The 11803-nt window shown below is 39.8% G+C and overlaps 1 protein-coding gene across 1 annotated transcript; it reads right to left on the minus strand.

The window, feature by feature from the left end:
• Positions 1-3034: 3034 nt before the first annotated feature.
• Positions 3035-4772, minus strand: LOC106747833. The gene is made up of 3 exons (XM_014625763.1): positions 4735-4772; positions 3422-3631; positions 3035-3212 (listed from the first exon to the last, which is right to left on the minus strand). The coding sequence occupies exons 1-3, from the start codon at positions 4770-4772 to the stop codon at positions 3035-3037; spliced, it is 426 nt and encodes a 141-aa protein (XP_014481249.1).
• Between the last annotated feature and the right edge of the window lie 7031 nt (positions 4773-11803).

The following is an 11803-nucleotide window of genomic DNA, read 5'->3' on the forward strand; positions in this document are numbered from 1 at the left end:
TTTGAATAAAAAAAAATTAATTTCACTTAAAAATTACGTGTTTTTTTTTACCAAAAAACCGGAAAAAACGTATGCATACACCTGGTATATCGTTTATACCATTTATTTTATATGTATGAGGATAAAAAATAAACAATGCATTTTTACTCACTATTAATTAAATAATAGTTAAGTGCTAAATTGATACCGTTTTATTGTACTAAATAAAATATTAATATTTAACGGCGAAAAATAAAATTAATGTGAAATATTAACTATAAAATTGTAAACAACAAAAAAATGATAAAATAGTAATAAGAAAATTAATTTTAAACCCAAATATAAAATTGTTTTTTTGTACTGAGCTGCGGAGGTTAACATGTAAAAAATGCATATTTGTTATTTTTATATTGGATCAGTACAAAAATTCGTGCCCGATTCATATAGATGGAACTGGTGAAGTAGCATGTGTCGACTCTGTTGTTGTTTATGTATGCATATTATATATCGTTGGAAAGATAACAGTCATAGGTATCATTTGAGCTTCAGAATTATTTGGTTTGGTTGAATTTAAGCCGTGAAAAAAATCGTTGAAAATGGACAAGGAGAAGTTGCATTTTCGACATGTGATGCTTTACGAGTTTCGGAAAGGAATGACCGTTGGCGCTGCTACAAAAAATATTCAGGAAGTTTACTTGGACCGTGCTCCTGCACTTCGAACGGTAAAGAAGTGAAATACTAAATTTCGTCTTGGTGATTTTAGCCTCAAAGATGAATCTTGTTCTGGGCGTCCTTCCGACATCGACGACGACGTTTTGTGCGCATTAATATCAAACAATGCACGCATTTTGACGGAAGAGGTTGCTGAGGCCCTGAACATTGATCGATCAACTGCATTTCGGTGTTTAAGGAAGGTGGGATTTACTCTGAAGCTCGACACTTGGGTACCACATTCGTCCGAAATAAAAAACAATTTGGAACGCATCTCCGCAGCCGTTTCTTTGCTCGGACGCCTGAAAAGGGGGTTTTTTTGGACCGTTTGGCGAATGGCAACGAAAAATGGATCCTATATAAATGCAGTCCGTTAAATGCAGGTGTACTTGGAAAGAAGCAAATGAACCGGCAGATTCAGTCGCTAAAGCCGGCTTGCATCCGAAGAAGGTCTTGCTGTCCGTTTGGTGGGATTGCCAAGGTGTTATATATAGTCTGTCACACAAGAGTGTGTCGGCGATATCTCTATGAATATAAGTTTATTTGTAACTTTATTTCGATAAATCGAAAATATATAGAAAACGCTAATATGCTCTTACTTTAATAGTGAGTGTAATCTCCTCCGTTAGCAATTATGGCTTCACATTTTTTTGGCATACTTTCTATCAATTTCTCGGCGTGCGACATAGGTAGCTATCTCCATATTTGACGAATACTTTTTATTAAGGTTTTTAATTTTAATATACGTTTTTCCTTAAGTTTGTGCTTCATTATGGACCACACATTTTCTATCGGATTTGCAACAGGGGACTAGGAAGAGAATTCAATACGATGATGCCGTTTTTCGCTTTCCATTCGGTACAGATTCGACTTCTATGTTTCGGATCGTTATCTTGCAAAATCCATTCGTCTTGAGTTTCATTAAACTAACGTGACGTTTAACTGATATGAGAAGTCCCCTTTGATATAATTTGTTGAGTATTCATATTGTCTGTGAAGACGCAAGCTCCCGAAACTCCGTATGTTAAAACAACATCAAACATGCACTTTTATCAGGGGTTTTACACTCCTTTCTATTACTGGTTGTCCACGGCTAAACTAAGCATGTCTAATAGGACACCAGGCCCAAAAGGAAGATTCATCACTGAACACTATGTTGCTCCAATCACGGTCGATATTTTGATGAGCCCACGCAAAACAATTTTCAATATGTTTTTTTTGAAAGTAACGGTTTGGATATTGTACTACGCCATTTGACATTTTTCTCTTCTAAATGACGTTTCAGTGTCATTATATTAATATTTGTACTTTTCTTTGCCAAAACTGCTCGTCCTTTTTGTAAAGAAAGATTCGGATTTTCTAAAAAAATCGAAGAATCACTTTACCTTCCCTGTTGGTAGTCTTTCGCTTTAGCCACTATCTAGAAAGTCATCGGCACTTTTTGTTTCTTTATATCGTTTTATTCATTTCTTAATGAACTGTGACGACTTATGCAGGTATTTAGCAGCACTTGCAAAACTCATTTTTGGCCTTTTTGAGTGACTACACAGGAAAACTCGCTCAAACTGTTTTGTATACGCAGTACTCATCTCTGAAGCTCTGTTCTCTTTAATAACACAAACGCATCTGAAAGAAATTGAGCTAACGCGTATTCGAGAAGATCGTACACATTTAAATTATCTCGCTTTCATTAGGTATCAAGTTTCAAAGATATTTTCGACACGCTCTTGTGTCAGGTTCTATTTTGAGCTGCTTCCTGTTGGCCAAATGATTGATTTAAAGAAGTACTGTCAATAACTAACCAAATTGGACGCAGCAATCAAAGAAAAACGTCCAGCTTGGTTAATCGTAAAGGTGTCATCTTCTACCATGACAACGCTAGACCATACACTTCGAAAATGATTCTGGACAAATTGAAATAGCTGAAATGGGAAATCTTATTGCATCCACCATATTCTCCGAACATCACATTCTCCGATTATTATTTGTTTCAGTCATTACAAAACGATTTAAATGGCTAGAATTTCGATTCTGCGGAGTCTGTCAAAAACCACATCACCGCGTTCTTTGACGCAAAACTACGCAATTTTTTCAAACGTGGTATCCATAAATTGATTGAACGTTGGAAAATGATTGTTGAGGACGGTGACCAATAAATTATTGATTAATACAAGCAGTTTTTTTACAATAACAACTGCTTGACTTTTATTTACAAATAGGGCACGAACTTTTGCACTGAACAGATATTATTGTTATCTAATTTTTAATTTTTTAATTTTTTATTTTATAAAGATATATTATTATTTGTATTGTTTATTAATTATTTGTATAATTATTTTTATTATTATTTATTTTCTGATAAAACTGCATTTGCGACAGTTGGATCTGCGAGCAATTCAAGAACTTCTTCAGGGATAGAATCAACTCTATTAGAAATTTTTCTTAAAGACGAAATAACAGGATCTGAGAAAAGAAGAAGTCTTTTAAGTAAGTCTTCATTCGTCGCAATTCTAGAGTTTTTTCTGGTGGTATGATGTTTTCTCATGTTTCTACAATCTTTGTTCCTGGCTTCTTAAGCTTTCTCAGGAAGGAGACTAATTGGTAAAATTGACGCATATATTATATGTATAAATAATTTATATACAGGAGCAAGCATGAAGTATCAGTTGTACATATGAACGTGTAATTGAGCTGTCTCATAACAATAATTACCAAATTTCTGCTCATCTACAATGAAATCGGAGAAGATATAGTTCTCAAAATTATAGCAAATCTATTGATGAGAGTTACATCTAATCCAATAATTTCGCTAAACATTTTGGAATTGGCAAAAAATCCACGAGTTGTATTGCCATCATTGGTTGTTCTGCTAATTTGTTTTGAAATGTCAATAGATAAACCCATTTTATTTTTAAAAGCTGCTTTAACAATCTTTTTTCTTCTTTTCAATTTAAATTTATCGTGTTCAATCTTGACTTGCCATTGTTTTATTTCAAACCGATATGAAACGTGAAGAAGACAGCCAAAACATCTCACCCAAGAATGGGGAAGAGAAATATTGAATTTTAAAGTTTTTTCATGTAATGGTTGATTGAAAATGATGTTTAATTTACTCATATCTTTTAGATTAGCTTCACATATGTGAAATGAATTTCCCAATATGTAGAAATGAATTTCCAAATATGTAGAAATGAATTTCCCAGTTAGAGCACTCCAAACTTTCCCATTAGCTATAGTTAGTACGAAGCGGTATTTTACTGTAAGCTTCACAGGATCAGACATAATAACAGGTGTCAGTGTTGAAATGCAAGATTCAATATATTCTCTCTCATTTGATATTACGGCTTTTGTTTTTTTTATAAATTGCAATTGTATCGGTCTGAACAATCGTTTGGAAGGAGGTTAATTGTTTTTTCATAAAATGAGTAATCGATCGTCATCAGATAAAGTCTGCAACTGTATGGGTGCAAGCCACGTCGCAAACAGATTATTATCAGAAGATTTAACGTTTTCGAAAAATTTTTGTTTATATTGTGACTGATCTAAAATGTCGTCAAAATTCCATTTCAAAAGCAATTCAGTCTTTTACAGTAATAAGGAATTTATTGAATCAAATACAAATCGAGAAACAATAGCAAGTCGGAAAACAATATGATCTAGTTAAGACTGTAATCGAACTTTTGCGGATTTCTCTTATAATTATGTTTTCTGGATAACAAAGAATTTTCTGATAATCTGTGGTTATTTATGTGGATGAATATCAGCATCTCTCTCTTTGGCGCCGATATATATTATTTGATACCCATCAATTGATAATCGACCATTTACAATCAGAGCAAGAGCATCGTCTTTTGTATATGGGTGAATAGCAGGAACTTTTAAAGATCAGCTCAACTCATCAGATATACTTTCCGATATTATGTTTGCTATTTTTTTATTTCTTTCTTTACGTAAACTTATACACGTAACTGCAGTTAATATATTAGACGAATGAGAAGCCAATAAGTCCGAAAATTTTTTCCTTTTCTTACGATCACTACTCACTTTATAAGCGAGTTTCTAACAACCACGTTTTGCAACATTATTTTGCGCTTTTTCGTGTTGTAAAGATAGAATGGAAAGTGGAGATGAAATTAATTTTTGAGCCACGTTTTATTATGTACTAAAAATTCATCAAAATTTTTAGAACGTTTGGTTTGTTATTTTTTTAAACTTGACCAAAATAAACTGATGTATCTTTGTAAATAATTTTTCAAGTTGGAAGGACATTTTTCAAATATCATTAATTCCCAAATATTGAGTTGGCAAATAAGTTCGTTCGGTTTTTTAATCGGAGTAGGTTTACTCGTTCTGCTATCTCTTTTCCACTGCGCTATCGCACAACGCGCTTGCGCAGCTGAAAAGCGACGTTCCACCTAACCTATTTGTAAACGTACGCCGGTTAATACCAGAGTATTGTGCGTACTGCACCGTTGCAAATATGGAAGAAAAGAACGTTCATTTTCGCCATATTTTACTTTTTTATTTCAAAAAAGGCAAACGAGCTGCGGAAGCTTATAAAAAGATATGTAATGTGTATGGGGACGATGCGTTAACAGAACGTATGTGTCAAAAATGGTTTGCTAAATTCCGTTCTGGAGATTTTGATGTTAGTGACGCGTCCCGTTTTGGTCGTCCAGCAGAGATTGATTCAGCTGTAATAAAGAATACCGTCGACAAAAATCCATCGCAAACAGTACGAGAGATTGCTACGACACTTAATATATCCCACACAAGTGTAGAAAACCATTTGCGTCAGTTGGGATACGTTTCTCGCCTCAATGTTTTGGTGCCGCACGAATTGACCGAGGCCAACTTAACCGCTCGCATTTCCATCTGCGACGCGCTGNGATTCAGCTGTAATAAAGAATACCGTCGACAAAAATCCATCGCAAACAGTACGAGAGATTGCTACGACACTTAATATATCCCACACAAGCGTAGAAAACCATTTGCGTCAGCTGGGATACGTTTCTCGCCTCAATGTTTGGGTGCAGCACGAATTGACCGAGGCCAACTTAACCGCTTGCATTTCCATCTGCGACACGCTGCTGAAACGCCAAGAAAACGATCCATTTTTAAAGCGGTTGGTTACGGGAGATGAAAAGTGGATCGTCTACGATAACGTAGTACGTAAAAGATCATGGGGAAGCAGCAGTGAACCACCACAAACAACCTCGAAGGCAGGATTGCACCCGAAGAAAATTATGCTCTCAGTGTGGTNATTTATTATGAGCTCTTACCATCATGCAGGACGATCGATTCAACTGTATATTGCTCCCAATTAACGAAATTGAATCAAGCAATACGTTCGAAATTTCCAGAATTGGCAAATCGAAAAGGAGTCGTCTTCCACCACGACAATGCCAACCCCATACTTCATTAACTACTCGGAACAAATTGTTAAGGCTTGGCTGGGATGTTTTGCCTCACCCTCCTTATTCACCGGCACCCTTTGATTATCATTTGTTCCGGTCGCTGCAAAATTCTCTGAACGCGAAAAACTTTGCTAATAATGAAGCTGTTAAAACGCAACTGTATCAGTTTTTTGCCGGTAAACCTCAGACGTTTTATGAATGTGGGATTATGAAATTGGTAAAAAGATGGCATAAAGTCATAGAAAAGAATGGTCAATACATTATTGATTAGTATATATTTTGTATATTAAATAAATTGTATTTTATACCAGTCAAGAAAACCGAACGAACTTATTTGCCAACCCAATATATATTTTCAAATAATTATTATATTCAGTTTGACGAAGTCATCGGATAGCTTCGACAAGTTTATTGGTAAAAAATGTTATTAAAAAGAAAAATAAAAATGTTATTAAAATAAAAATATTAAATTATTAGAAAAAAACATACGCGCACGGATATTTAAATATTTGAATCTAAAATCTTTCCAAAAAATGGCAGATAGTTATTTGATAGTTATTTCATGTGATCGTATCAAATTCTATTGTGCGCTAAAACTAGTGAACTAGTAGAACCGATTTTGAAAATTCATATGTTTGCGGCTAACTGTCCCACTCTAGAATATTTAGCAATCGAGTGTTGAAAAGGCAATGTTATTAACACTAGCATGTCACTGTTTTAGATTGCTAATCATTCGAAAGCAAAACGATCACTACGGTACAGATCTAGCATTACCAGTGATGTTAGGAAACGGCCCAGATATCATGTGGAAAAGGACAGCGCCCGTGCTGGACATAACTGCGAACCGTATACATGTATGCTCGATCCAATCTCGTGCGCACAAATACATGCATGAACTTGTGTGCGGCACGGGAATTATCATCTCCACGCGCTGCCATACACTACTGCCGGTTTCTAGTATCGCTGAGGTTTGTTATATGCCAAGATTAATATATTGGTAATATAAGGTGGTAAACTTAGTTCCTGCGGCTCACAGTTAGATGACGTTAGTAGTAAGTGTAATTTATTTTGACATCTAAAACTGGCTGCATTTTAGAGGTTAGACATTTGTCAATAAAATTCAGTGCAAAGAGATTCATTTAAGCGAGCAGTGCTATTTTTTCTTTTGATTAAATATGGAACGCGATAAGTTGTTTTTTCGACATGTGCTGCTTCATTACTTTGACTTGAAAAAAACTGCAGCTGCAATTCATAAATTGCTTTTCGAAGCTTATGGCAATTATGCTCCATCGGAAAGAACATGCCAAATATGGTTTCAGTGATTTAAGATTGATGATTTTGATGTCAATGATAAAGAACGTTCAGGCCAACCGAAAAAGTTTGAAGACACCGATTTGCAGGCATTATTGGACGAAAAATCTACTCAAACGTTCCAAGAATTGTCTGCAGCATTAAATGTTACTCCGATGGCTGTTTCCAAACGTCTACATGCAATGGGAAAAATTCAAAAGGAGGGAAAATGGGTACCACACGAATTAACCGCAAATGCCATTGCGAATCGCTTAAACATCTCTATTTCTCTGCTCGCCAGGCAGAAAAAGAAGAGTTTTTTGTGGCGCATAGTGACTGGCGATGAAAAATGGATATACTTCGATAATCCTAAACGAAGAAAATCATGGGTAGACCCTGGCCAACCNATCGACATCCACACCAAAGAGAAATATTCATAGACACAAAGCAATTCTTTGCATTTGGTGGGATATGCACGGCGTCGTTTATTATGAGCTATTAAGACCGAACGAAAGTATCACGGGGGATCGATATCAATCACAATTAAACCGTCTGAATAAAGCATTGTTGGAAAAAAGGCCAGCAGTAGCCAGCAATCGACGTAAAGTTATGCTTTTGCACGACAACGCTCGACTACACGTTCCCAAAGCCGTCAAAGAAACACTGATGCAGCTCGAGTGGGAAGTTCTCCCGCACCCAGCGTATTCACCAGACTCAGCTCCTTTGGACTATTACTTGTTCCGGTCGATGCAGCACGGCTTGGTGGATACACATTTCAGAAATTACGAGGATGTGCGAAAATGGATCGACGAATGGATTGCATCAAAAGACCAATCGTTCTATCGTCGAGGAATCTACACGTTGCCCGAAAGATGGGAAAAATGTATAGCTAGCGAGGGAAAATACTTCGATTAATGTATTTTTTGCTTTTGATGTCGAAATAAATGAGTTTTTTAAACAAAAAACAGGAACTAAGTTTACCACCTAATAGTTTAGTAACAACCGTAGTTCAAAGTAAATAAAGTTATAATAGGAAATTAGAATTCGGGGTGTTTATTTTCCTACAATTTAAAGAAACGTCTCTTTTACAAACACTAACAGGGCTATCATATAACTCAGCTTGAAATAACAAAACTATTTTTAAGAGGACGATTTTGAAAAGATTGCCTTTTTATTGTTGTTTACTAAATTACAGAAATTAGTGTTTAAACTTTGTTGTTAATTGTTATACGAGGGTGGATCAAATATAAACGAGCCTTTTGTAAAAAACTATATATTTTTCAAAATCACTTCTAATTTACATTTTTCTTATTTTTCTACATAGTCCCTCATCTTATCTATATACTTTCTCCAACGATCTGGTAATTTTTTAATTCCAGTATCGTAACAAGTTCGCGGACAAGTATCAAACCAATTGCACACAAACTGCTTCAGTTCCTCATTCATTGTGAAGCGCTGTCCACCAAGGGTTTCCTTGAGTGACCAAAACATATGGAAGTCACATTGTGACAGGTCTGGGCTGTAGGGTGGATGTTCTAGGACAGCCCAGTGCATATCGGCCAATTTATGTTGTGTTACTGCTGCGGTCTGGCGTTATCATGGAGAAGCAACATACTTCTGATCGGAATGCCGCGCCTTTTTGACCGATGGGCAGTTCAAACTGAAGTTCCTGAGAGATTTCAAGAACAGTTAAGTACTGATCGCCTTCGAAGAGTCCTCGAACAGCCTCGGTGTTCTGCGCTGTGATGCTGGTGCGGGGACTGCGTGAGAAGGCAATGTTTTCAACACGCTCCCGTTCTTTCTTAAATTCATTACCTCACTGCTTCACCCGAGCTCATGAAAGGGTTTTTTCCCTGAACTTTGGGAGTAAACAGCGCGAAATTTCAGCGGAATTTACATTTTCATTCATGAGAAACTTAATAATAACACGTTATGCAACTGCGAGATGTACCTCTTTCCCGCTCATCGTGATTGCTGCTGATATTAGTGTGAGCCGACAGCACGCGTAGCGTGCCGCGGCATGCGACCTCAGCCATTAGGCTACACGGGACTAGCGCAATACACAATCTAAGTCACCGTTATGGCTCGTAGGTCCTTGCCAATCGAAACCGTTGGTGACGCCCACCGGCCCGAAGACACACAGTGAGCACTAGCTGCCAGCCTCGACGGCGCCAGTGACGCAGGTCGCGTGGCCTCTAATTCACCGCAATGACCTGTCGACCACTGGGGTCGAGGTAAACCCAATCCCGTCAATTGAACCGATTCACCTCCTACCGCAAACGCTGGGGCATCTTCCGGTAGGGGAAGATGGACTTGCGCCCCGACCCCGACCCCGAGGTCTACCAATCTTTTTCCATTGGATGTTTGACTCTCATCCGAGCTTATGCTTGCGCATTAGCCGGACTTCACTGCTACGTTCAAAGGGTTAGCTGCCCGTTCTAGCCGGGTAATCGAATTAAGGGTGTTGCCCACTAACCGTTCCGGTTTTCCAACGGGTTACGTGCAAATGCGCCATTGGTGCAGTGCAGCTTGTCTCTCGGATTGCTCCGAAATGACAGGGTTTTTCCCTCGTCTCTGTATGGTGTCTCGTGTAATCATGGGCCGCCGAAAAGTCCTCATAATACGAGACTGTTGTTGGCGGGTAAACACTCTTTGGACGTTTAATCATCGGAGGCCGGCGGGTGCAGCCTCTTCATGTCCACCATGTCGACGACTATCGCAACATGAGAAGCCGCTAGCGGCTTCTTCATGCCGACGACAAGGTAATGTTCAACGGGCATTTTTAATCATTGAGAGGCCATGCTTCTCTCATATATGTTCAAGGTTCTGTCGTCATTCCTTTACGCAAGGGGAGAAGGTGCCCCCTCATGCCTTCAGGCTTTGAGACAGAAAGTTGTTCGAGAGTGGGTATTCACTAATCATCAGAGACCGTAGTTTCCTTATGCCAACGACGTAGACAAAGTATTAATCTCGGAAGGCTGTAGCCCTCTTATATTTAAAGGATTCTGTCATTATTCAATGTCTCCAAAGGGATTCAGAACCTCAAAAGCCGCTGCATTGCGTAGTAAAACGAGTTGGCTTCTGACTGAGTACCCCGGGGTCGTCACTCCCGTACCATAGGTGTGCCCGCAGAAGAGCAGACACAGCGCTACGGCCCCTGGGGGATGTGGGAGGGGCTGACTAGTATTTGTCTTGATACCTGTAACGTGCCACGACATGCGACCTCAGCCATTAGGTGATACGCTACCAATCATCTATTCTATCTTTCCAGCTTTGGCAACGAATGACAGGAGAGCGGAAGATGGAAAAATCCAGCAGCGCCTGCGGGCGTAATTCGTAGGATGGGCAGTTCGGCCGTGACCGTACGCGCCTCCAAACCCGCCAACCGCGCGCGGGGTGTGCGGTGAACCGCTAGCCCCACGCGGCCTGCGCACGTGTCACGCCCACGGGGACCACGGGGAGGCCTGCCCATTTGTGTCTCGATCCTGGACACACGCTCTGACCCTATTGACTCTATTGAAGCTCTGGACGGGTAATAGGATAAGGTGTTCTAAGTGGAATGGGATATGACTGGATGCAAGGATACAAGATCCTGCTCGCCGATCAATGGACCCTTCCTAGTTTGGAAGCTAAACCCTATCTAGGAACTCAGCTATAAACGCCTACACAACCCGAGTGTGTGGTGATCTCGCGAAGCTTACGAGGCTACACCCCCATAACCGAGGTTTCTGATAGCCCTCGACCTAATTGTTCCAGAAATCTACCAACAACCTCCCTTTATCCAAAGGGTCTCCCTGCAAAAGTCGGCAAAGACCGAGAAAGCCTCTGGAGACGACACCAAGAAGGGTGCTGCCGCCGGCCATTCCCAGGCCCCGACTGGAACGAATTCTCGCAGTGCCTCTCTCTGCGGTTCAAAGAGCTGGCAATGGAGGAGGTGATGCGCCGCAGTATCCTCGCCGTCCCCGCAAGCACACATCCCACCGTCTACAAGTCCCAGATCCGCGAGGCGCCTCTGAAAGTCGCTATGTCTGGTAATCATTTGCGTGACGTAGTGGTCGGTTTTGAACCAGGACGCACCAATACTAGCCCCGACATCGCCGAAGAAGGCACATGTGATGTGACCTTTGACAGAAGAAGACCATCTGTCCTTCTACATCTCCGTTGCCGCAAACCTCACGAGACATAGTACCTCCTTTTATTTCCCGGCGTATGGAACAATCCTATCTCCTACCTTGGTACCCCTCTCTTTTCTAACCTTGCATCGCGCCCGGGGATCCCGCGAAAAGGATGTCGACGGGAACCGCGCCCGCAGAGCGACTCAGCCGATGCCGTGCGATACGTGGCGGTCACCAAAATGAGCACTCAACGCTGCAGGGACCTGAGGACTTTCAGGTCGCCTCTAGTGC

Source organism: Dinoponera quadriceps, unplaced genomic scaffold (assembly GCF_001313825.1).
Source record: "Dinoponera quadriceps isolate SergipeBrazil2010 unplaced genomic scaffold, ASM131382v1 scaffold2489, whole genome shotgun sequence".
Classification (NCBI taxonomy): Eukaryota; Metazoa; Arthropoda; class Insecta; order Hymenoptera; family Formicidae; genus Dinoponera; species Dinoponera quadriceps.

Excerpts from the sequence above, each read along its gene's own strand:
- LOC106747833 (XM_014625763.1), bottom strand. The coding sequence starts at position 4,772 with ATGTTGCAAAACGTGGTTGTTAGAAACTCGCTTATAAA. Across the intron at positions 3,632-4,734 it reads GTTAGAAACTCGCTTATAAA|AAGAAAAAAGATTGTTAAAG; the intron begins GTGAGTAGTGAT and ends TAAATTGAAAAG. Across the intron at positions 3,213-3,421 it reads ATATCTTCTCCGATTTCATT|AAAAAACTCTAGAATTGCGA; the intron begins GTAGATGAGCAG and ends TCATACCACCAG.